This window comes from Falco punctatus, assembly GCF_963210335.1.
Source record: "Falco punctatus genome assembly, chromosome: 3".
In the NCBI taxonomy this organism is placed as follows: Eukaryota; Metazoa; Chordata; class Aves; order Falconiformes; family Falconidae; genus Falco; species Falco punctatus.
The window spans coordinates 20,047,400-20,073,161 of NC_137582.1; the positions used below are offsets into that span (position 1 = coordinate 20,047,400).

The 25,762-nt window shown below is 41.0% G+C and overlaps 2 protein-coding genes across 2 annotated transcripts in view; both read left to right on the top strand.

Annotated features, from left to right (window-relative positions):
* Nucleotides 1–446: 446 nt before the first annotated feature.
* On the top strand, nt 447–17,521 carry DSCC1 (DNA replication and sister chromatid cohesion 1). Its single transcript, XM_080378358.1, has 9 exons — nt 447–680; nt 2,511–2,679; nt 5,090–5,224; nt 8,125–8,215; nt 10,313–10,451; nt 12,524–12,576; nt 13,739–13,896; nt 14,446–14,594; nt 15,398–17,521. Exons 1-9 carry the CDS (start codon nt 493–495, stop codon nt 15,504–15,506), a joined length of 1,191 nt encoding a protein of 396 aa, XP_080234484.1. The 5' UTR covers nt 447–492; the 3' UTR covers nt 15,507–17,521.
* A 418-nt stretch (nt 17,522–17,939) lies between these two features.
* TAF2 (TATA-box binding protein associated factor 2) overlaps nt 17,940–25,762 on the top strand; it is a 61,928-nt gene continuing 54,105 nt past the window's right edge. Inside the window, exons 1-3 of the mRNA XM_080378359.1 lie at nt 17,940–18,713; nt 20,219–20,273; nt 21,083–21,243. Coding sequence (XP_080234485.1) covers nt 18,661–18,713; nt 20,219–20,273; nt 21,083–21,243 — 269 coding nt within the window. The 5' untranslated portion in view covers nt 17,940–18,660. The remainder of the gene's footprint in view (nt 18,714–20,218; nt 20,274–21,082; nt 21,244–25,762) is intronic.

Sequence of the window (25,762 nt, forward strand, 5' to 3'; positions counted from 1 at the left end):
CAGCTGTGGTGACAGAAGGAACAGGGGTGGGTGACATCGGTGGGTGCCCACCTGCAGCCGCCTCCCCAGTGGCTTCCCACCCGCAGCCAGGCCCCGCGATGGTGGCTCGGGCAGCTGGCCTCCCTCTCCTCACCCTTGCTGCCATCCTTTGGTGTCAAGGAGATGCCTAGAGGGCGTCCGAGCAGGCAGGGGCTGCCATATTGGACCTGGTTTTGTTGCATTTAATGGGTATCTTTTGTAGGGTGTTTTGTGCGTTTTGACGGCATTTTATCGGCGCAGAGTGAGATTTTAGTGCAGCCCTGCCTGGCTTTAGTGCAGCCGGGCAGAAATAGAGAGGTTTGTCCCGGATCGGACCCGGCGGCGGAGGTTCGGCTGCTGAGGAGACCGATTCCCCGAGATGCTGCCGCCCCGCGCCGCCCCGCGCCGCCCCGCGCCGCGACAGGCACCGCCTCGGCGGGGGCGGGGCCCGCTGTGGCGCGGCTTTCGGAGGGGATGGATGCGGCGGGCGCCGCGCGGAGCCGGGCGGAGGTGGACGTTACGCTGCAGACGGCCAAACTGAACCCGGGGGAGCTGCTGCCGGCCGTGCACTGCCTCAGCTTCGGCCCGCAGGCCGGCGCCGGCGACTGCTGCTTGCTGCAGCTGGAGCCGGGCCTCTGCGCCGAGCTGGAGGCGGGACGCAGGTACGGGCGGTGGGGGGGCGCGGGCTGTCGCCGCCATCCCGCCCGCGCAGCGCCTCCCCTGAGGCGAGGGGCCCGGGCCGCGGCGACAACACCCCGCGCCGCGTCCCCGCTTGGGGCCCGGCGGTCGTAGTGGCTGGACGGCGACCGGAAGGAGGCGGAGGGACCGGGCCGGGCCCGCCCCGCGGCGGGGGCCTGGAGTTTGCCCCGCTTTTAGAGCTCGTCCCGCCGGTGGCTGGGCAGGGCTGCGGCTCCCGGGGGTGTGTGTCTAGAGGCGGCTCCCCTGGCGAGGGGGGGTGTGTGTCTCTGCGGCTCCCGGGGGAGCGGGGGTATCTCTGCGGCTTCCCTGGCGGGGGGGTGTCTACGGCTCCCGGGGGGCTGCCCGCTGTCAGCGCCGCGCTCTCCCATCCTCAGCGGTGGGTGGTTGACGTGGCTTTTAAACGTGACTTTTCCCAGACTTTTGTTCTTCTCATACGGTTTGCCTGAAAATCTGTCCCTTAAACTTGGCGCAGTTACGTTGGAAACTAGTAATACCTGTAAGAAGCTTTTTGTTTTCTCCCCCCTCCCTTCCCCCCCCCGCCCCCCCTGTTTTTTCCATATGGAAAAAATGCTTCTGAGGAGACTTCCAGCCAAAACTGAGAAAGAGTTTCTCATCAAGCTATATGAATATAGGTGCCAAAAAAATTTGGTTTAGGAAAGGAGATTATGTCTTTAAAAGAATCCTACTGACCTGAGATTTTCCCACTGGAACTCTTGAGGTCAGACAGGTGAAAGGATGCTGACATGGCAGACAAACAGGACAGCGAAGGGTGTACATATGCATAAGCATTTGGTAGGATGGTTACGTAACATCTAGCTCTGGACCAAGAACAGATTCTAAATAAGTTTTTGATACAGTTTTAAAATTTCTTCCTTTGCTGCAATGCCAGTGACATAACATAAAATGTTCAGACTTACATAATAGTAGAACTCCCTCTAAAGAAAATAGCCCTTGGAGGTGTTCGTACTCAGTGTGATATTGATAAAAGTATCAATTGCTTACAGGCCTGAATCACGCTGAGGACCACTTGAGGCACAGCTGAGCTTTGTTCATGCTTGCAAGCTTTTGGAAGCAAGAGAAGCAGTTTGATTAAATTGAATCCGAGCACTTAATTTAATGTAGCCGGGGAGGAACTGAATGTTCCCTTGTTGTGGTCCTGCTTTGGTATTATCATGTCCTCACTAAGAATCTCTGTTTAGTCAAGTATTTGAGCTGAAGAGGGGTGTGTGTGTATTGATTGTTTGTCCTGAAATGTTCTAGAAGATGGTTTTCTTTCCTGCTTGAAATTACTTGCAAGAAAATGTGTATGTTTGTGAGAGGGAATTATCTGAAAGGCACTGCACAATATACACAATTGCTGTTTGCTTTCTTGTTTCACAGTGGGCCAGTTTCAGTCCTCATTGAAGAACAACTCTAGCTGTAATCTAATTTATAAGATCAGTGAACTAGTTAAGGCTTTAAGCATCACTTAGTCAGTGTTTTGGGCAGGGCTATGTGAATAGACAGGTGAGGTGGTTTGACTGTGATCTGCGTAAAAACCTTGAATGCATGTCTTTCAGAGTAGGAAAGCTCAAAAAGGAGAGGAAAAGCCCACAGTATTAAGATATTTCAGATGAATTGACAATTACATCTTTATATTCTGGTATACTGTGACTGCTGCTACCAAACAGAATTGCACTTTATAACTTCTTTACCAATGTATAAATTTGAAAAAATATCAGACAAGTTTAGCAGGTGTTCATCCTGAACTAGGGGTAAAAATACATCTTTATTTTTGTGCTATCTTTTTCCAGCCTAGTAATCCGTGGTGAAAAGGATGAACAAGCAGTGTTGTGCAGCAAAGATAAAACTTATGACATGAAAATAGCAGACACCTCAAATATGCTGCTGTTTATTCCTGGTTGCAAAACTCCAGAACAGCTGAAAGCAGATCAGGCATCTTGTAATATTATTCATTCACAGGTATGTCTTTCTGGGGTTTATTCTTTATGATTTCTTGTATTTTATCCAAGATGCATATGTGAAACCCAGCTGGGACTATTCAGTTGCCTAAACATAGACTTCTAGTGCCATTTTAGATGCCTTGTGGTATTGGTCTAGCTACGAGCCGGCACGGCAGAAGGACCGGAGTCTCCTGTAGATTCTTTGTTTATTGAACAGCTCCAAGGCGACATACTTATAAATACGCTTTATACACAGGGGGCATGCTATACCTTAGGGTGTCCAAAATGGCACTAGGTCCCTTCTTTAGGCAACTGAACTTTATCCATAATGTGTGGTGATTATTGTTTCTAAGAAGTTACAACTTTTGGTTTATTTTCAGTGGATAGTAATTACTTGTGGTAGGTATCAAAAACTTTCAAAGAAAATCTAATTTCTCAGTGTTAGGAGCTATTTTTAAATAATCTGTTTGCAGATTGATTCTTAGGAATGCTTTCCCCAAAAGGCAGATTATGACTACCGTGTCATGCCTGAATATTATTTTTTAAATACAGACATTTGTTCAAATGTGATTTTCTTTCTAGCATCTGCAAAGATTTGTTGGAGAGAATGATTTTTAGAGTTCTCAGTTTAAAGAATTCATTGCTCTCTGCTCTTCAGTTAGCATAGTTAACAAAATTGTACTAAAAATAGTTAGGCAAATATTATTACTAGGTCATTATTTGCTGTAATGGATATAATGACATCATTGAGTGGTAATCGTGCTTGTCCTTAATGAATGTAATATCAAAACAATATCATTCCTTCTGTGAAGTCAGCAGTTCAGCTAATAGAAATTAATTCAACCTAGATTAATGAAAAAGTAATAGTCTTCCATATTCTTTTTTTGCTGTGTTTAATGATCGTACTAGTCCTCTGAAGTCAGACATCAACATTATGTAAATGTGATTTGTTTAGGAATTATTTTTAGTGTTATATTTCTAAGAGCTTTCTTAGTGTTTTCAAAAATGTTATATGGTGTATTGACACTGGTAGCAAAATATATTGTTTACTCAGTATTTTGGGGCTTCACTGCCCTTGTCCTGCAGTCTCAGTGCTGCTCGTTGCACCATTTGCAAGGCCAAAACTCACAGCCAAAGCATCTGCCATTTTATTCACCTCTCACAGACCAGGTCCGGTTATGAGCTTTGTATTATAAATTAGAATTATTTATTTTATTTTCTATACAGAGTACCTTCTTGTTCATACCAAATTGCTCAGAAAAGAACTTGGCAGGAAAAAAATCTAACACTTAGGTAAATGCTATTTGACATGTGGTGGTGGGGAAGCTAAGAATTTTATCAGGAAATAAGTGTTTACCAGAATTTTGTGCCAAGCAAGCTATGGAATAGCTAGATTAAAAACTGAGAGCTTTCTCTGTATTAGAATTTGGATAGGGGTTCTTCTACATATAGGTGGTTTGCTTATAGTTGATTTAAATGGAACATTATTTTAAAGTTCAGAGGCTTTTTAAATGGATGACCTTAAAAAAAAAAAAGTAGCTTGATAAAGCATTTAGGGTATTTAAAAGTTTTTTTAGAACATTTAAATACTTTGGAAGCTTTTTCATGGCAGATTTTTTAGAAGGGGCTAGTGGTTGGGTCAGGAGTCACAAACCTGGAGCCTGTTCTGTCTCTGCCATTCTGTACCCACTTCTGTTGGTATGGTAAATAGCAGAAACAGTGCTGATAGGCATCCAGTACTCTTCTTCTTCAAAGAATCTTCTAGGAAGTCCAAACTGTACCCCATGAAACACCTCAGGATTACTGTGAAGGTGAAGTTTTACTAGATTAATGTTGTTGAATCAGTTACACCAGAGCTGCTTGTTGCAGGCTTTTGATGTGTGTGTTGAATCCGAGTTAAGGACCAGAGGTGTCTCATTTGCTGTCTGCAAGTGCAGCTTACTGTCTCATTAATGACTGTTTTATTTGAACTTAGTGCTATGATGATTTGTTTAGGTGTAAAAAGACCATGGCCAAGATCCCAAGCATGGGAAGAAGTGGGGAAGGCGGAAACGGGATAACACAGGAGGGGTCTTATGGCAGTAATATAAATCAGTGTTAAGAGGAAAAGATACATTGATGAGGACTGTGCAGGAATATATCCCACGATGATACTCGATCATTTGCATGTAGAGACGAGTTGTTCCCTTTGTCATACACACTATGAACATGTTTTTATCAACCAACCATGGGTATTTATTGTCAATTGCCTACGGTAATTTTTAAAATTGAAAATATTATGATTGTTTCATCTTTAAAATAATAACCCTATTAATAAATTATTGTTCTCTGTGACTAGATTAACGCTTTTTGCTGACAATTTTTGGTAAGCTGCTTTGAATCCAAACGGTATATTAAAATGTTGTAAGAGTCACTGTTTTCTCTCGTAGATTGCTGGCTTCTCCAATAACTATTGGGAATTAAGGCGATGCCGACCAAAACTGAAGAAACTGAGGAAACTCTTAATGGAAGATCCATATGAAGGGCCAGATAGTCAGAAAGATCAGACTTTGACATTTTCAAGGGTAAATCAGCTATGCAAATTACTTCCTTGTAATTAGTAATAGGCAAATTAAATTGAAGATACATCCTTAACTAGAAACATACCTTTCCTTCTGTATTTCACAGTGCTGCTTTGAGTCAATTTTTTAAGCTTACTATTCTAAACACGTTGGTAATTATTAGCATTTCCACTGAGTTGCAGGTAAGCAACCTTTATTTAAGTAAAAAGAGGGAAAGGGAGGACACTGAAAGGGACTGAGAATTTCCCTTTTTTTAGAGGAAGCTTGTTGAAGACAGTCTTCAGAAACTTTTCTAAATTTCTTGAGTTATATGGCTACTAAGGTATAATACAGCCTTTCGTCCTTCTTTGGGGCTGTAACGTATGACATGTCATGTATGAGGTAGAGGACACACGTGTATAAGTCACTTGCCAATCAGTAATTTATGATGACAAGGAGAAGTAGGGGGTTGGAGAGAATGACAGGGATGATATGAGGCTGAGAATAAAGCTGACACTACAAGTATGGAAAACACAACTAAAATTCTGTCCTGCTGCCCGTTTATGTTTCTAGGAAGTTCAGTTTAGGACGTAAAGAGTAATGGAAAGATCTAGCCTGTGCAGCATATGATCTCAGACAAAAGGCTTATAAAAGTCCTGGAGGTTTGTGGGTTGGTGTTCCTCTTGACTTTAAAAACCAGAAATGGTTGCTCCAAAGTACTTTATGCTGAGGCTTGGTAGAAGCTGATACCAAAAAACTATCTGCATGTGTTTGGATGTACAAACATAGATGTTGCATTTCTCTCCAAGGGAGGAAAGTTGCCACTCTCTCTTTCTGGATGATCAACAGACTAATTTCTGGTCAGTTTCAGAATCTTTCCCCCAACATTGCCTTTTCCCACCTACTCTGGTGTAGGTGTAGAAGAACATACTGTAAAATAAGTGATGGCAGAGGGAAAAGGTTTATGTGGTCCAGAAAGTATTGAGAAAGGCTAGTAACACAAAAAATCTCATATGTGACAATAATAAACAAATACTATAATAACATGTCAATGTCTTTCCAAACTTTAGTGCCTAGTTTGAGGGCTGATCTATCTCCACTTGGGTTTTTTTTTGAAGAAGAACGTATTTCCTATATCAGCTTACTGGACAACAACTAGATATATCTGGTAAACATAGACAAATCTCATCCTTCCACTGGTGGAACTTTAAATGACTCTGAAAGCTCTGCCATGGGACTAATTCTCACTGGAACCCCAATCAATATGTGTGTAGTAAAGATTTCCCCAATGGTCTTTGCTTGTACTTGATATTTATCATGTGCTGGCAACTAATAAGCCACCTTTAATCTGTTTGAAAACAAATTACTCTCTTTTGGTGGTTTACTGTAAGCTGCTCATGGTTTTCAGTACTGTATCATACACAAAGAACGGTAGCAAAAGAGCCATAAGGAATTATAGCGCTATAAGGAAGTACTGTAAGGAAGCCTCTTGCATAGTGGTGTGATTTAGCAGACTACATGAAAGCTTACAAATGGGCTAGTACTCCACTTGCTGACGATGCACCAAATTACAATCCTGGATTTTATAGTGAAATGGCAAGGCATTCACAAATGATCACATGCATCTTGAGTTAAGGATCAGAAACACTAAATACTAAATTATCTGGAAATTGCTGGTGTGGACATGATGCAAGTCAATCTATTTCATTTTGTTTGCAGCAGATACAAGCATCACAGCTGAGAGCAGTGGTTTCTTAAAGAAAGCAGCTGGAGTGCCAGTCAGGCCTGAGAGGGGGAACAAGTGCCTGGGACTCCTGTGCGAGATCTTACCCGACTGGCAGTAATTCACAAACACACATACATACTGATCTGGGGATATTTTTGCTCTCAATTGCTAGCATTGTCTTTTTAAGTGCTGTATGATATGGTCATCCCTTGCTGAAATACTGATGTGAGTTCAATGCTGCTTAGCCTGTTGATGTTTCAACATACTGTCTAATAGGAATGGCAGGAAGCGGAGACCTTTCTGTATTTATTAAATGCTTTTTTAACATGTAGGTGTTCCAAACTTAGTGTTGGTTTGTTCCATTGGTGTTCCCATAGTCTTAACAGATCTCAAGTATTTAATTCCATTTTTTCTTTTCTGATAGGAAATACTCTTATACTATAATCAACAAAACTAATATTAGAGTTGCTAGAAAGGCTGTAAGGTGAATAAAGGAATTGATGAAGCCCTAGATCCTAAGGATTTAAGTCTCGTGTTCCTTCCCTTTACTTCGCTCCACATGATACGTTCTGTTCCTCCCGTGTCACCTAAATCTTTACTGCAGTATCCACAGCACCCTCCCATCTCACAAAGTAACTGTTCTGCAAGGAGCTGTATGTATTGTGGCTGGGTCTCTGCTACAGATCTGCTAATGGGTTAGCAGACACCAAAACACAACATCACTGTGGAGGTCATGCTGGAAGAGGCTTTCCCTCAGTGGAGGTACAAAGTTGGAGTTCTGACTTCTATCCAGCAGTGATAAGTTACTCTTGCCTTTTCTTTGAAGCTCACAGATTAAAATGTGATTTAGGAATGACAGAACACACTCACTCTTTGTTCTTGCTGGGATACTTTATGATGCTTATATGTGCTAGTTTGGCATCCTGGAAATACAGGTATACTACTTGCACATGGCACAGAGACTTTCCTATAGTTAGACTGGATTTTATGTTGAATAGCCCTTGAGAAAATGTTGTGAGTTACAGGAAAAGTTTTAGAGGGTGTGGTAAACTTAGAAAATTCGGAGTCTGGGAAAAAAAACATCAGTCTTCTAAGTCTTTCTTTCATTATATCTTAGAATGCATTTAGCAATCTTGCTGAAGTAAAGGGGGAGTAAGGATAACATGTTTTATTTCCTTCTTTTTTTCTCTTGTTGCAGTACACAACAGAAGATTTGTTAAGTCTAATTCAAGCAAGTGAAGAAGAAATACTGCACCATTTGCAGGTTATAGATGCCTGCAAAATTGAAGGTATTGATTTCTAAAGAACATTATTGCCTTTGAAGAAATAACCCTGCTTTTTTCCTCAAAATATCTGTCTCCTTTTTCTAAGGCCCATTCCACCTCCATGTCTTCCAAGGTGTAAGTTACTTCAAAGTACTAAGATCTCCTTCCATAATACTTATGTACTCTGCTGCTGTAAAGCTGATCAAAAGGATACAACTGAGCAGACATTGACCAGTCTGGCTCTTCCCAGAGTAATTCCTTCTTTGCTACTACAAACACTGGCATCAGAGTGTGCCGCTCATATGAATTTTTTTGGCTGGTTGCCCTCTTCATGGATGAGTGGGTACTGCTTTCTGCCATTCTAAAGACAAAAATAGCTGATCCTTAGGTAACCCCAGTCCTTTCCTAAACCCAGTCTGGGAGGAAGAAAGGACTATCAGAAGTGTTCCTACCACATGAGGTAAGGCTAGACAGAGTACCTCACCCTGGGACAGGTCCTACCTTTTACTTGGCCAAGCCCTCACCGGCAGACCAGGCTGACAGCAGTCCTAGTCACAGAATAATAAAGGGCAGAACTGAGTTCTGGAGGTTATCGAGTCCAAACCCCTGCTTTAGAACAGGGCCACCTTGGAGCTGGCTGCTCAGGGCCTCAGCTGGTTGAGTTCTGTGAGTTTCCAAGGATGGAGGTTGCACAACCTCTGTCCAGGCTGTTCCAAGTGTTTGACTATCTGTAACGGGGTGGGGGGGTGGCGAAATTCTTCTAATAATTAGCTGGGGAAATCCCGGGGATTTCCCCAAGCTGCAACTTGTGCTTGTCTGTTGTCCCATCACTGAGCACCACTCTGCCTCCTCCATACCATCCCATTAGGTAGGTGAGGATCTCACAGATGGCTTTCGTTGTCATTCACAGCTGCACAGTACTGTTGTACCAATTCTGTGCTTTGTCACATCTGGATTTCTGTGGACTTGGCTGGACCTGAACTGTCACTTTGCAGTGCAGCCAGTTCTGTTCATGCAGTTCTGTGCCTGAATTAATTACTAGCTTTTCCAGGTCTGATTCATCTTGGGATGGGACTTGACTTCTCTCCTATCTGTGGTAGTTAATCTACATAAACAGTTATGAATAACTCAGATTGTTGAATTCCTTTCTCTTCTACATTTGCTCTTACTATTCTGTTTTTCTCAGTTTTAATCCTGAAAAGGACAGTATGCTATCGCTATACTTTGGACATTTAGGTAACACCTTTCCAGACTCCTGTAATATATCGTCAGGGGAATAAAATTAGGGCGTTAATGTTTTCCTTTGTTTTGCCAGTTGACAGGGTCAATAGATAGCACATAGACACCAATAAAGAAAATAACCTTAATTTACTGTTCATTTCAAATTAATAGAGAAAATAAGGTAATATGCACATACAAAAGGATTAGCTTACGATGCCCTGATTCAAACAATAAAACAGGTAAGCAAGGTAATGCACATAACCATTTCTATTCAAGGTTAGCTACAGTGATTAAGGTGTATCACCAATTGACCTGATAAGTTACCATCACCCAGATCCGCAGTTGCTGCAAAGCCTGTTGCAACGAGGATTTGGAGAACCTATCCTGGCAATTGGGAAGTCCTACACAGTGCATCCCCTCATAGACGAGGTCTCCGAAGTTGCTGCAAGAGGGTCGAGCTTTTATGCTATTGGATAAACAAGCTCACCTAATTTCAAATGTGGAAACATCTGATTTCACTCCCCTCTCAGATCCTGCCAAAGCTTGACCAGGACTGGGGGAGGAACCAAGGGAGTTTTCTTGATCTACTGGATTTTAACCACCAGTTTCCAAATGAGGCCAAACATCTGGTTTCATGGCCTTGTCCACCTACCTCTAGGCAAGGAAGGATGCACTATATTGTCACTAATGATTCTATTTTATCTAAGCTACATTTTTTTGCTAATGATCATGCATGATTATTAGTGAACTATGTATATTTCACTAATGATCGGATACTAAATTATATATATAACATTGGGTTGGCGGGTTCATCTAGAGGTCATCTTTGACTCAGGGCCTGTTGCTCAGACCTCGGTACTTCATCCTTCTAACGCTGTTTTGTGGTTTTGCATTTGGCAGGATATTGGAGAATTCTAGAATTTGATTATCAGATGAAACTCTTGAATCACGTGACTCAGCTAATCGACTCAGAGTCCTGGTCTTTAAGTAAGGTTCCTTTACGCACCTGCCTTGAGGAACTTGGATCACTAGAGCCCACGTAAGCAGTTAGTTTTAGTACTTAAAATTGTCTGCAATCATTATTAATTACAATAATTATTGTTTATTATAAGTGTAGTCTTATAACTCCAGATTCCAGTTACTATGGTGTTGAAGCCAAAAAAAAGGGATCATTAAAATATACAAGAGCATTAATAGTTTAGACAGACAGGTTAGTAAACTGATTTTACTGTCTATTGGTAATATTTCCATTGATTCAATAGTAGAAATATTTGCTGGTGAATTGTAAATGATGGAACTAGCGTACACTTAAGCTGTAAATTGCTGACCATCTTGAAATACTTGTTCTGAAGCTGCTAGCCAAAAATGTTTCAAATACCTCTTGCATAATGTCTGATGGTGGTATGTTTTCTGGTGTAATACTGAATTCAGATTGTATGAGTTGAGTTTATTGTACTGCTATTTGGAGTCATGAAATAACATTACTATTCAAACAATTTTTTTCATTTACAGTATGTAGCATTTTCCATTTATTTGGCTTTTGGCTCTAAAAGAGATCTTGCTTTCGTATTAGTGTCTGCAGTTAGGATGTAATTTTATTTGAGAGCTCTAATAAAATGCCTGCTATTCACTAAGGGCTAATTAACTGTCAAATTTGCGAGTTGTGTCACTTCTCATTGGAAAGAAGTGACATTGCAGGAATCCCTTTTCCTTGGTCTCCTTAGGCCTTTTAGTCTTCGCTAGTTATAACTACAAAGTGGAAGAGACCTTTGGGGATGGCATGCTGAATGAGCTCCCATCTGTCCTTTTTGTCCTATTTTGTTCTCTTCTAAGTTTTTATCAGTTTGTTCATTTCAGCCATGAAGGCTGTGGTAGATTGACCCTGGCTGGATGCCAGGTGCCCACCAAATGTGTTCTGTCATTCCCATCTTCAACTGGACAGGGGATAGAAAATATAATGAAAGGCTTATGGGTTGAGATAGGGACAGGGAGAGTCCACTCACCAATTACTGTCATGGGAAAAACAGACTTGACTCAGGGAAATTAGTTTTATTTATTACCAATCAATTCAGAGTAGCATAATGAGAAATAAAACCAAAACTCAAAACCACCTCCCCCCCCGCCTTCTTCCTGAGCTTAATTTCACTCCTGATTTCACTGCCTCCTCCTCACCAGCAGCACAGGGGGATAAGGAACGGGGGTTGCAGTCAGTTCATCACATACCTGCCGCTTCTTCCTCCTCAGGGAGAGGGTCCTCACACTCTTCTCCTGCTCCAGCATGGAGTCCGTCCCATGCGAGACAGTTCTCCATGAACTTCTCCAACCTGAGCACTTCTCCTGAGTTGCAGTTCTTCACAAACTGCTCCAGCATGGAGGTGCAGTCCTTCAAGAGCTAACTGCTCCAACTTGCATCCCTTGCGGAGTCACAAGCCCGGCCAGCAAACCTGCCCCAGCCAGGGCTCCTCTCTCCATGGGGCCACAGGCCCTGCCAGGAGCCTGCTTCAGCGTGGGCTGCCCATGGGGTCGCATTCTCCTTTTGGCACCCCCTGCCCCGGCGTGGGGCCCTGCCCGGGCTGCAGGTGGGGATCTGCTCCCCCGCCACCCTCCATGGGCTGAGGGGCACAGCCTGCCTCACCGGGGGCTGCACCACGGGCTGGGGGGGAACCTCTGCTCCGGCGCCTGGGGCACCTCCTGCCTCCTGCGCTGGCCCGGCGGTCGGCAGGGCTGTTGTTCTCATATTCTCTCTCTCCAGATGCAGTTATGCAGGGTTTTTTTTCCCCCCTTAAACACATTATCCCAGAAGCTCTGCCACTGTTGCTGATGGGCTTGGCTTCAGACAGCAGCAGGTCTGTTTTGGAGCCGGCTGGCATTGGCTCTGTCGGACATAGGAGAAGCTTCTAGCACCTTCTCACAGAAACCACCCCTGTAGTGCCCCTGATAGCAAAACCTTGCCACGCAAACTCAATACAAAGACACGTCCCATCCTCTGTTCTCCTTGATGATTTTCTTTTTCCCCCAATACCTCCTCCTTCATCTTGGTGACTGTTTCTGTAATGTCCTAATAAACAGTTCTAAAACTTGATTTCTGAATTATTTTTTTTTTTTTTTCAGAGAGATGATAGAACACATTCTGTTAAGCTACGGAAGGAAATACTTAGATGATGGTAAGTTTAGGAAAGCATGCATATTTTTAATTTTGCATAAAGGAAATAGGTATTCATGCAGATTTTGTGAGGATGGCCGAAACAAAAGGATTTGCTACAACGCTAGTAAAAGAAGGGAGTGAGCAGTGAGCTAAAAATTAGTAAAATTGTTAGAGAAAGTTTCACAGGAAAAGGACTATTAAACTGTACAAGACACTAGGGGAAAATCGGGAACTAACAGAGGTACTGGAATTGATTTATTAGGTGTCTACAAGACATAATTTTGTGACTAAAGGCAGACCACTAGGAAAATTTAAATGGAGTCTCTCTTGAGGTACCCTAGGAGGGCTCAGATGTTTAAGCAATTAATTGTGCTATTGTGAATAGTCGATGGCATGTAGATCTCCCTGAATTCAGCTTACCTGAAGTAGACCTCTGTCTTTGGTCCCTTGAACTGCACCACAGGAGCCACTGATTGTATTGATTACATCTCCACTGCCCATCTCACACATCGATGTAATATTTCAACACCTTACTCGCAATCTGAATTCTTCCCCACAGTTGCTTTCATCTCATCTCTGGCTGCAGTAGCAGTTGCACTCAACCCTAAAGGACGTAGGAAAGTAGTTGGAGTGACACAGATTGTCACTTTAGTGTATTTAGGCAGGTTGCACATGGCACAAGTTTGAATTGCCAGAACTCCAGGTGACTGGAAGAGTGGAAGGAAGTGTTTATGCCTGAAGTTCTTCAGAGAATTTTAGCCAAGTTGGTGTGAAAGAAACTAAATTCTCATTATTCCTTTCATCATCTCATTTTATGGTGATGATTAAGGAAGTGAAAGTTCTATTTAATTGTTCAACCACAGACAGCAAACACTTTAATACAAGCCATTCAGAAATAGGAATGGAAATGGTTACAGTGAAAGGGGAAAAGATGGAGGGCAAATACATTTATTGATACAAAATAATACTGTAGCTCAGACAGTGCTGCACACACATAATATTCTGCGTGATTTGTTCTTGACAATAAGAAGACACCATAGTAACACCAAGTCAGGTTGCTCCCTGAGGAAAAGGAAAAACAAGATGCTTGGTTTGTAGAAGACTGTAGAACAGAATGGAAATATAAGGCTGTTCTTTTATCAAAAAGCACAAACCAAAGATAACTGGTTTTTGTTTCTCAGCAGGGGAGGTTTACTTTGAAATGCACGAAGATAAAATATGCAGAGCTATAGCACAAATGCTGTTGCAAAATGCAGTTAAATTCAATCTATCAGAGTTTCAAGAAGTCTGGCAACAAAGTGTTCCTGAAGGGATGACAACAAGGCTTGATCAGCTTAAGGTAAAGGACTGTGGATTCTTTCATGAGTAGGCTGTGAACTGACTTGTGTCGTATGTAATTTTATTGATTAGTGGGTATTGATTGTGTTACTTCTGTCAGCTTTTGAGTTAAAGTATTTCTTAGGACATCCTCTATGAGCATTAGTAGTCTGGAATGATGGCAACTCAGATTTCTATGAGTCTGGCATGTTTTGCTGTTTGAAGAAAAGTTGCAGCTCTACAGTTAATACTTGTAATACAGAAGCTGAAGCTATTGCCAAGCAGATTGTAGTGGCAGCCAGTAGTGTAGCAAGGACCAAGGGAAATCCTTTTTCAAAAAGGAGGCAGAGAGATGTTGGAACTCAACGGCTTTTCCCCTCCCTTCTTGCCGTAAAGGAAATGATAAATGCTGTGTGTAAAACAGTGTCTTGATGATATTTTTCTGCTTTGCTTCTAACAGTGCAGTTTTAGAAGGCTTTGGACATGCAAAGGGAAACTTTTGTGGGTTATTGCCAGAAATAAGGAAGTTTAATTTTTTCATCTTTATTTTCTCTCTGATGATGATTTACAGGGCTTGGCTCTTGTGGATAGAAGCTCAACACCAGAGATCATCTTTCTGCTAAAAGTAGAAAACTTACCTGAAGATAATCAGGAAAGATTCAACAGCTTATTCACCATACGGGAAAAGTGGACAGAAGTGGATATTACCCCTTATATACAGTAAGGATATATTTATTTTTATTAAAATAGCATTAGTGTTACGTTCTTCCCTTTTTACATAGCTGACTTCTCATCAGGTATGGTTGCCTCAAATACTGTACTTTCCGTCTTAAATTAATCTGAATTCTACATGAATAGAATCCCCACCCGGAGGAACTGTAGCTATATTTGTTGGATTTAAACCTGTGTAAAAAGCTGATCCTACTGAATTTAAATGGGCAATTAACTCTGTCTTATTTGCTTGAGGCAGACTTAACTCAAAGGATAAACCGCCCGATATTTATAATCGGGCTCCATATTTACAACGCAAGAACTATTCAGCAGTAGTGCTTCCTGTACTGCATCCTTTGTACTTCTGGTGGTTATTATACTGCAGTGCTATCTGGCATGCCCAGCCGGGACACATGTGAGCAGGTATAGATGGTAACTCAGAAGTAACTGCGTGAAACCTTTATGGGTGGCTCTAAATTTACTGTAATGTAATTAGATAGTTCAAAGCTAGCTGGTTTGCTATATTGAAAACCCTTTTAGCGAACAGTAATGATAAAAATCAACCAATTCCCCCTAAAAAACAAAATCCTTTATTCTGAAGTAAATTATGTAGTTTTGCCTGTTGCTTGAATGTCAAGCCATGTTCTAAACCGTAGGTCATTTAAAGCATTATGTGAAGGTTACAGTAGTTGTTTGTTTTTTTCTCCCAATACCCAAATCCAGTTTATTACTGTATTTACAAGTATTTTGCAGATCAGTTTTGTACAAGAGTATCTCTAATGCCAATGTCATCTGCTTTATTTTCTCTATAGGGACTTATGTGCAGAGAAGCAGACAGTTGGTGCTCTTCTGACAAAATATGCTCGCTCCTCAATGCAGAACGGCGTTAAAGTTTATAATTCTAGGAGACCCATCTCATAACAAGTATTGTTTTAAGAACTGGGAATACTGGATGGAGGAACAGTGAATGTTGATTGTTGCTACGTTCTGGGGAAAGAATTGTCAACTGGTATTATGCAGTGTTCTTGAGTCTCATCATCTAAGCTGCTTGAACAAGTTGTTTTCTGCTCAGCTAAGTAGAATGTGAGGGTACTTGCCTCTTCTAAGAAACTGCAGTGTCAGCAGCCCATGCCCACCTTCCATTGCGCGCCTTCTTTTTCCTTTGTGTCTGTAGTTATGCCAGGAGTCAAGCTACTTCTGGAATACACTTTAGCCGTCTATCCATAAACTGAAGTATGACATAAAAATTAAAACCTCCTTCATAATAATTGAATCAATCGCATGGATTTCAACGGCAAAACAGAACTCTTTTGCTCATTAGCGAGCATTCTTTAAGATTTCATTGCAGTGTTAACATTTTGAATACTGCAGACCTTGACAAGCTCATGAGCAAATGACTGAGACTGTATTAGTCTTAATTTTGGAAGGTGGTGGTTCTTATGGGTCATGTCTTTGAACCATGGGCACAAGCTCTTGACACTAGCTCTTGGCAGAATTACCTTTTAAATGTTACAAAAAAAAGAAATTGCAATCAAGTGTGAAGGCATGAGAGAATAGTTGGACACTGTTATGAACTTCCTATAAACTGCCATTAGAACGTAGCTGAGGTAAGATTAATATTTTACAGAAGACTACCTTTGCTTTTTAAAGAGAACTTATAAAAACTTGTAATACGATTTATTTTTTAAAAAACTTTATTATGGCAAATAACTGCACATAGAAATAGTGTTTGAAAACTTCAGGTGGAGTATTCTGTGCAGAGCAATGAAACAATTTTTTTCTGATACTGTCATAAAGTGGAGTACCTGATTACAAAATTTCAATTTCATTAAAAATAATTGTTGGCATGTCAGTGAACTGGAGTTTAATATTAGACATTTTTCAGGTTATGTTTTTAAAAAAACATAGAGGTTTTTTATACAGAGAACATGTGCTGCATCAAACTTGGATGTAAAGTATGAAAAGCCTTGGAACTGCTAGTATGCCAACTGTAGGGAGAGGAAAGAAACTATAAATCAAATGTAATGTTTAAGATGGATGTATGTGTTCTTGGGATTTTGTTATAGATAAAAAGCTGAATAAAAACTACTTCCTGAGCTCTGCTTATTCTTGCATATTGATGCAAGATCGGTTCCCTGTGCTCCACGATTCTGAAGTGTACAAGTGTGGTGTTTGACCCAGTTGCATGGAGACTCAGCTGGCTCACCGTGGCTCGCTGCCAAGAAGGGTTGCCTTGTTGCCTGTCTGGTTTCAACAGCTGTGGTCCTTTCAGTAGCACCAGAAGGTTCCATCTCAGAGTGAGCGATGAGAATGTGAAAGCCTTGGAAAAAAACTTCCCTTGCATCACAGAAGGTTCCTTGGTTGAAATACACAAAACAATTTATTGTAGTCTTGTAGTCTGTGGTACAGCAGTGTGTATTTACATTGGGTTTTGTTTGTGAAACAAGGATTTAAGCAGTAAGTGAATAGTGCTGGATCATTGCACTGAGGTAATGATTCAGGTTTATCTAAATTATTTTCGCATGTGTAGTCCTTGTATGTATGCATGGTGCTTTCAGTCTGTTTTGTTGGATACTCGAAGTGATGCTTCCCAAATTTCAGGAACTGCTGATAACTCCATTAGTTTCTTTGATGCAAGCAGTTATGTTAACGTAAAACAGATGTATCAAAACTTGCTTGTAATAGAACCAATCTCAGTTATGAATAAACTTAGTGTTGCGTTCTTCTGACACTGTAACTACAGCTGCTCCATAGCACGCTGCGGGGGGGGGAAGAAGGCATCGGGCCCAGTGTCACTCCGTGGCTCTGAGCCGTGTTTCCTGCAGCGTTGTTACCGTTTTAAACCCCTTTTTTGACGCAGAAGTGGCCTGGTGTCTTACCGCTCAGGCCTCCCAACAAGTTCAGGTATGCTAAAACTCGTGCACTCAGGCGGATTGTGTCAGCCGGACCCGTTCCCGCCCGGCCCCTGAGGTGCTCCCGTCCGAGGCTGCCCGGCCGGGCGGAAGGGGGCCGCCGGAGCACTCGCACAGAGCCGCAGCCCCACCTGCCAGCCGCGCCGCCGCCTCCCCGTGCGAGGCCGCCCGGGCCCGCCCTGCGCATGCGCGATCGCCGTGTCCGTGACCCGCGCGCGGCCTGCTCCGGCGGGGGGGCGGCAGGGCGCATGCGCACCAGGACATGCCCAGCCCTAGTATACTTAGTTTGAAGTTGTTTTTTTTTTTTTTTTTTTTGGCCTGTGGCTGCCTCTGACACCGGTGCACCACCCTTCTTAGATGAAACAAAACGTTCCAAAAGACTTTCCATCCTGAAAGCTCCGTTAAACCGGCTGTGACCTTTCAACCGGCAGGAGTCAAAGGGTACGGGCAAAATGGCGGCCGCTGCTGAGGGGGAGAGCGCTGGCGGGGTCCGGCGGGCTCGCTGCTGAGGGGGAGCTCCGTACGGCCCGGAGAGCCCGCGCTGTGCCGCCGTGCCGCCCCTGCCCTCCATGCCGACCGGCCCCGGCCGACTGCCTCGGAGGAGAACGAGCCGCGGGAGCCCCCAGCCCAGCCGCCGCCCGGAGCAGCGCCGTTAAGGCCGGGCCGCGGCGGGGTTCTGCGGCGCCGCCTGCGCTCCCCCCGCCCGGGCCGCTCGCCCCGCGGCACCGTCTGGCCCAGCTGTCAGCGGAGGGCGCCGCCCCGGGAGCGGGCACCCCTCGGCCCTGCCTGCCCAGCCGCCCCGGCTGAGGCCTTGCCCGGCTCGGTAGCTCCCACCTCCCCTGCCCGTTGATTTACGTACCTTCTGCGGGAAGGAAGCTGTGAGCGCCTCTGAACTGGTATCGTACCCCCAGTGGAGAGAGGGGTTGTGTGCTGCACTCATACGAGGTTCATGTAGAAAGACTGAATGCTGAATGTTGTTTGTCCTATAATTATGGTGCTCGTTCAAGCCGAGAATGCCTGACCGTTGGGAATCACAGATCCGCAGGGGAGATGAGTGATCAAGTACAACCTGACACAGGGAAACACCGGAGGACTCATCAAGCGAGGATGATGTTGATGCCAGCCTGACGGTCAGCAGTGTGTATTTAGTGCTGCTGTTCAGGATGAATAGGAAGAAAGGAGACAAAGGATTTGAGAGCCCAAGACCATATAAATTATAAGTATCCATTTTTTTTAAAGTTGCTATACTTGAGACCAGTGCGCATTTGAAACAGGCTACAGGCCGATCGTTAATTATTTACCTAAGAAGGTTGGAATTACTGCTTGTGGTGTAGTTTGCATTCCGAAAATGTGTGTTGTAGGTGTATGTTTTATTGTGTAAATGGACTCGCTCAAGGACAGTGAGTCTGTCAGCCATGCAGTCTCATATTTATGTAGCGCTCTTCAAACCTTGTAGTTCTCTCCACACAATATCAGCACAACAGACCATGCTACCATGTTTCATTCTTACTGCTGTGTCAAATCTAGCACAACAGACCATGCTACCATGTTTCATTCTTACTGCTGTGTCAAATCTTTTTGACTTAAGGGCTTTTATATATATATATAAGAAGGTGCTTGCATTTGTGGCAAGCAGCTTTGTTAAAGCAAATTGTAGTTTTTACACATTCCTTATTTTGGTTGTAACCAAGCTGTAAAGCAGTTGGTTGTAGATTTGAGTGAATCTGTTTGTATTTCTGTTTATACTTCAGTGATTTTTTTTATAAATCTGTAACACAAATGTATTTCTAAACGGAATCATTCTTGTTACCATATATATTTTAATGTGTAGCTAATGCCTCTTGTAGGAATTCTTATTGAACTTGTTCAGTGGAAGCAAAGTCACTTTTTAATGCACAGGTTACATGAGTATGTGCATATAATTTGTGATGTGGCATGAAAGTTGAATTATTACAAGGTTGCATCTTGAGTCACAGATAGCACTATTGTGAAGTGTGGTGAAGATGCTGCCTACTACAGAAAAAGCAGAAATAACTTCTAGAGTTTTTAAAAATTATTATTTTATCTTCCATTTTTTTAAATTAAGAGTTTTGTTTACCAGGAGTTCTAATATGTCATTCAAACTTTAGGCAAATGCATATGACTTGTTTAAAATGCCTATCTCGATAAATATATAACCATTATTTTAAATAATAAATTCTTATGACATGCTAATTTTAAAAGCACATACTGTATCTTTTTGCATGTATAGTACCAGTTTATGTAAATTATGTGCAAGAGTTAACACACCAGGTAAATTTTCCACAGGTCTCTGACTGCAAATACTGTGGTTGCATGTCTTTTCTAATAGTGCACATTACTAAAGTGTTAGAACTTGATTCTATGCCATCAGTAATACTATATTTTTACAGACTGTTATGTGATGTTCAAAAATGGTGTCATCTTCCTGTATTGCTACTAATAATCATACTGGTATGATACTATTAGAACTTTTCTGACCTTATGTGCAACTTGTATTGGTTATTTGGTTTGGACCATGTAAGAGATTTAGATAACCATTAATTCTTCTTATATAAGTATATGCTATATGCAGTATTTATATGTACAAACATCTTGTATGAGCTCTTTGTTTTTTTAAAACTGGCTTAAAATATTATTTTAAATGCTGGCATCTGTGCAAAACCTACTTATTTAAAACTGTTATTTTTTTTTTTCCAGCACAACTCACCAGGTAGTTTGTATCAACAACATAAATTTTCAGAGAAAGTCTGTTGTAGTAAGTATTTTTTTAATAAAATGTGAAAGTAGAAATTAAACGTCTGGGTTTTCTTCATGCTTTTAGAGGAAACAACTGCACACACAAAGTAATTATGTTGTTCAGCTTCTTTATATTTTATAGTTTCTAATTTGATTCCTCTCATAAGTCTATAATTCCTTGAGACATGTCAAATAAAATATCTTTTGTACTGTGAGCACTTTAACTTATGTAAGGAAAAGCTTTCTAGAAGAAAGTTACTCCATTGTAAATAATATTACAAAGCACTTTGCAATTCAAAATTCATGTTCAACACCATGTTAGTTGATGTTGGGGTTAGGGTTATAGGGTTTTCTAGCTTATATGTGAATTCACTGGGGCTTTGAAAATACATTCATGATTTCAGGCCTGAAGTCATTGTGGATTTAAATAGGTGCCTAAATGGATTCTGCTTAGGTTTTAAAAATCATTGTCTCAAGCTCAAATACTAAAACCTAAAACATAGTGATGAAAAATGAAGTGATGCTGGTAACTTAAAGTCTACTCAATACAGGCAGATCATTTCCAGTAAAACAAGCATGATTGTCAGTCATGTTAAGTTTTTTGTTTTGGTTTATTTCACAGCTGTGAAAGTTCACCTTCTAAATGGTATGAAAGAAAAAGGTATTCTAGCCACCTAAAAGGCAAACCAATTTCCTTTATAAATACAAAATTAATTTTTTTTACCTACAATTTTCCTTTGAAATGTGTTAATAAGAATTTTTTTATATATCTCTACTTTGTGATTTGGTTAAAGATTTTATAGAAGGTTTTGATTTGTGTTTTCATAGGGTTATGTGGAACTGACAATATTTCCCACAGTTGCAAACTTGAATAGAATCAAACTCAACAGTAAACAGTGCCGGATTTACAGAGTAAGGGTCAACGATTTAGAAGCAGCTTTCATCTATAATGATCCAACGCTGGAGGTTTGTCACCATGAGTCAAAGCAGTAAGTGATGCGTTTAAAACTCTGCAGATGTAGTATCTTTTGTTGCTGTTAAGCATGACCTGTTTTATTGTACTGGCAAGTTTTACTTGGTGATTTTCTAGTGCTAACTTTTGGCATGGTGACTTAATTTTGAGAAAGTATTTTGGCAGTAATTTTGACTCTTATGATATTCTTGAATTTTTCTTTTACTAACATTTTTTTTTTATTATTTTGTAAAAGCATCAGAAACTTTTATGAAAGTACTTTATGGGGGAAGAAGAGGTGGGTGCCAGTAGCATTCTCAGTGCTTTAGGAAACTGTCATCCTCATGTGTTTTTCTTCTCTGGTAAGAAAATATCTGTGGCTAAAATGTCTTAACTTTGATGGATTTCAGGTTTATCTATGCCCAACTTTTATTTAAAGAAAACGTGGTTACATTATTGTGGCAATAGCATTTTTTTTATATTCTTGTAGATAGCATTTTACAGTGGTGCAGCCACATTCATATGAGAGTTCCACATCAGAGGATTGCCCTTAGTTTTTGGTTTTGTGGGTTTTTTATGGTTTCTTTTTTGTTTTTTACTCCAGCGCAATTGGTTAAATTGGTTTGGTTGCATGTAGACCAAACCATCACATTCTGTTAATTTGTCCTGCAAAAATTGTCCTGATTTTTATGATGTGTAATGTCACGTTGGATGATCATTTTTGTTCCTTCCTATTTTGAAACATAAGAATATTCATATGGTATCAAAGCTTTTGGGAATATTTCCCATTTTCCTAAGGTTTTGTAAGAATTGTTTCTGATTTTATTACGTATGTTTAGATAGCCTGACATGTAATTAGCTTATTACTTTGAAACAAGTAGTAGGAATAAGGCAAATCATGTGACTGTATCAGGTTAACTATTGGACTACTAAATTAAGAGGCTTACTTAAGCATCAGCTTAATGTCCTTCAGCTATTTGTTGTGTCCCCTTGGACAGTGATTGCTCTGAGAGAGTTGCTAGCTGAAAAGATGGAGAGGGCTCAGTAGGCAGCTTCAGAGGTGATACCACCTTGTTTAGCTCATACAGCTGATGAAAGCAGATAAGGTAAGAGCTAGCTAGACTTATTTTGAAGCAGATTGCAGAGAGTTGATACAGTCCTGCTGGTTAGATTTGTGAGAACACTGGCATTGTCAAATGATGTAGCTAGATCTATAAGAGGTCTACCCATTGCCTTAATGACTAGAGCCTTTGAGATGTTTCTTAGCCCATCTCAGTTTTCAGGTTAAAGCTGACTTAACTTCTCTGACTATTGTCTGAAAATAGGATATCGAAGAGAACTTCTGTTGTTCATTTTTTATCCTAAGTTTTGCATCCTTGGACTTGAACTGTTTATGGCAGACGTTCTATGTTCCTTTTTTCGTCACTTACAAAAGTTTCAATAGTTCGGTTTGCTAGGTACGGTGTTTATTTATACAGGACACTGAATTGGCTATCAAGAGTTCTGAAACTTTGTTGAAGTCCTGATACTGAACCACTTGATTCTATTAATTCTGTAATTCCTGTCTGTTTTGTGACTTGAGTTTTTTGTTGTTGCTGTTATTCCTATTGCTCTGTAAGTCAAAAATTCAGTATTCTCCTTGGGACATTCTAATTGTTCTGAAGAGCTAGAAAGTAAAGCTTTTGTTCTTTCCTAAGGAATCAAACTTTCATTATTTATTAGCATTGTATATGAGGGTGTAAGTCCTAGAATTTTATCTAAACTCACTTCGAAATTTTAAAGGAAAAGTTTCAGATTTCATGGTCTGATACTGAAGAGCAAGTTTAAAACCTTGTAGCTTCCCACATGTTTTCGGGCAATGATATGGGAAGAGACTTTGGTAAAAATTGTATCTGTTTGGGGTTTTGGTAAGAGAAGCACCATGGTCCAATGTTTTCACTAAGTATTCTCTTCTGATTTTACTGAAACATGTTCATGTTCTCACACATCCTTTTGGCTGGCTTGGTTGAATTTACAGTTTGCTGAATGGTTAAAGAACTTCTAGTGGAAGTGCTTTACATGTCTAACAGCAGCTGACAGGAAATCAGAGAGTCCTTTAGGTTGGAAAGGACCTATTGGGATCACCTAGTCCAACCCCACCACTCAAGCAGGGTCAACTAGAGCAGGTTGCACAAGGCTCTGTCCAGTTGGGTTTTGAGATTCTCCAAGCATGGAAACTCTGCGATCTCTCTTGGTAATCTGTTCCAGTTTGATGACCCCCACAGCAGAAAAGCATTTACTTGTATTCATATGGAATTTCATGTATTTAAACTTGTGTCTGCTCACAGGACCAGGACAATGGGCACAAACTGAAACACAAACTCTGAACATTAGGAGACACTTTTACTGTGAGGGTGACCGGACACTGGGACAATTTGCCCAGAGAGATTGTACTCTGTCTTTGGAGAGATACCCAAAGCCATCTGGATGCCCTCCTGGGCAGATGGCTCTAGGGGGCCCTGCTGGAGCAGAGGGGTTGGACCAGATGACCTCCAGAGGCTACTTCCAACCTCAACCAGCCTGTGATTCTGTGATAACTGAATCCTGAATAACTTCTGGAAGATGTGAGAAAGAAGCAGCATTTAAAATTATCAGAATGAGCACTTAACTATGTTAAGAAGGGGATCAGGAGAGATAATTCAATCGTTTTGTGGAGAAAGTGAGTTTCTTCATCTAGTGTCCTAGTGGTATAGGGAACATCATCCTTTGTTTCATATTACTCTGTTTGAGCAGTGAATTAAATTTGAGGACCATGCATGCAAAGTGAAATACTGTTTCACACAGGGCTGCAGCGGTCTGTGGTTTTCACTGCTGCAGGTTTTCATGTTGCTATTCAAGTTTAATAGAAAGCCTCTGTATTTTGTAACTGCTGTGTTATTCATAGTTATAAAAGACAGAGGTCACCAAACATTCTTAACAAAAAACTAGTATGCCTCTTTTCTGTATCTCAGAAGTCAAAGGCTTACATGGGTTACAAAGTATTAAATGAAATGTGTATTTTTTCCATTGAAATACCTGGTCACCATTGGGTATTGATCATGATGGTAGCTAAGTTTTGATTAAATATAGCATCTCTGCTATTAAGGCAGGATTATAAACAAAAATGCTAGAAATCTAAAAGCTCTAGAAATTAGTGCCTAAAAAAGAAAAATATAATAATTTATCAGTGGGTTTCCTCTGCCCTTCTGTACAAAGAACTGCTTCTAGAAACAGTAGTGGTTTGTAGTAGCCTTTATATCTAATCATCTGGTCACCTCTTCCGAGTTCTCCTTTGTTATGGCAAGTTCAGCGATGATGTCCTTTGTACCCTTACAGCTGAACTAGGTATATTGTTTTGAACAGTACACAGATTAGTCATCAGGTTTTGTTTCTAACGTTACAGGGATAGTTAGCTTTTGCATGGCTTTCTTCAGTAGTCTACTGACTTTAGTGAATGTGAAATGAAGACGGTTTCTTGGCAAGCTGTTTATTTAAAACAATTGTGAAGGTCAAGTGAAGTGGTTAATTGTTTATGTTGTGCAAATGTTGGCATGCAAGAAAGCATAGTTAAAAGAGGGTTGAGAAAGTCAAGAGAACTCCATCTATGAAATACAAGCAGCACCAGCTGAAATTGTTTCTGTCTCGCCGTGATGTTCTTCGCTACTTCCTGGGTGAGATCTGTCAGATCAGCTCTTTGTGTTCTGAATTTGAACATACAGCTTGTTTGCAGTTCAAGTAATACTTTCGGGTTGTTTCATGTGTTGATGCAAAAGTCGTTGGCAGGTGATCCCTGTCATTTTACATTTTCAGTGTTGCTGAAGGTGAAAATTTTTTTTGGTCTTTCATATTGTCACTTCTGCTGAATGACAAAAAAAAAATCTCACTAAAAAGGTAATTAAAAATCTGTGAATTTAATAGGAAACTTTAGAAATCTTTAATATGTGCATTAAATATATTTTTGACTTTGATGCTATTGTCAGTTTATCCATCAATCCCAAACCATAATTTCATGTAACAACTGAAAGAATTTTTAAAGTTTTATCTAATAATAAAGTCAGTCTTCCATCTTGTAATTTCCTCCTGAGGCTTCAGGACATTATAGCTTTTTTTGTATTGGAATAGATGGATGAACTTACATAACACAGCCTCTTCCTCCCTGACTGAGCAAACATCTGAATAGTGCTGTAAGGTATAAAACAATTCACATAGTTTTACCATATGTACACAAGGTGGCAGAGGATCCCATTTTGCTCATACTTTTCTAAGGAAGAGTTTGAAATCTCACAGAGGCTGCAAATAGTGAGTGTGAAAGCTGCCTTTGTCCTCATCTTCTCTCTTTTAATTGTAAATTGTTGCTTTCTTGATTCTGTCAATATAAGGGAAGCGGGATTTATTTTTCTGGGCTATCGTATGCCAAAATCCCACAGCGTGTATTACGACTACTGAGACAACTGTTTGTATCAGCCTCATTTATCATATTTAACAGGCCAAGGAGATCTGTTTTACTAATCCTATGGGTAAGATTGTTAACTATTAAA

Coding starts and splice junctions, on each gene's coding strand:
- DSCC1 (XM_080378358.1), top strand. CDS start 493: ATGGATGCGGCGGGCGCCGCGCGGAGCCGGGCGGAGGTGGACGTTACG. Junction 2,680..5,089: donor GTAATATTATTCATTCACAG/GTATGTCTTTCT, acceptor TTTCTCTCGTAG/ATTGCTGGCTTCTCCAATAA. Junction 14,595..15,397: donor GATATTACCCCTTATATACA/GTAAGGATATAT, acceptor TTTTCTCTATAG/GGACTTATGTGCAGAGAAGC.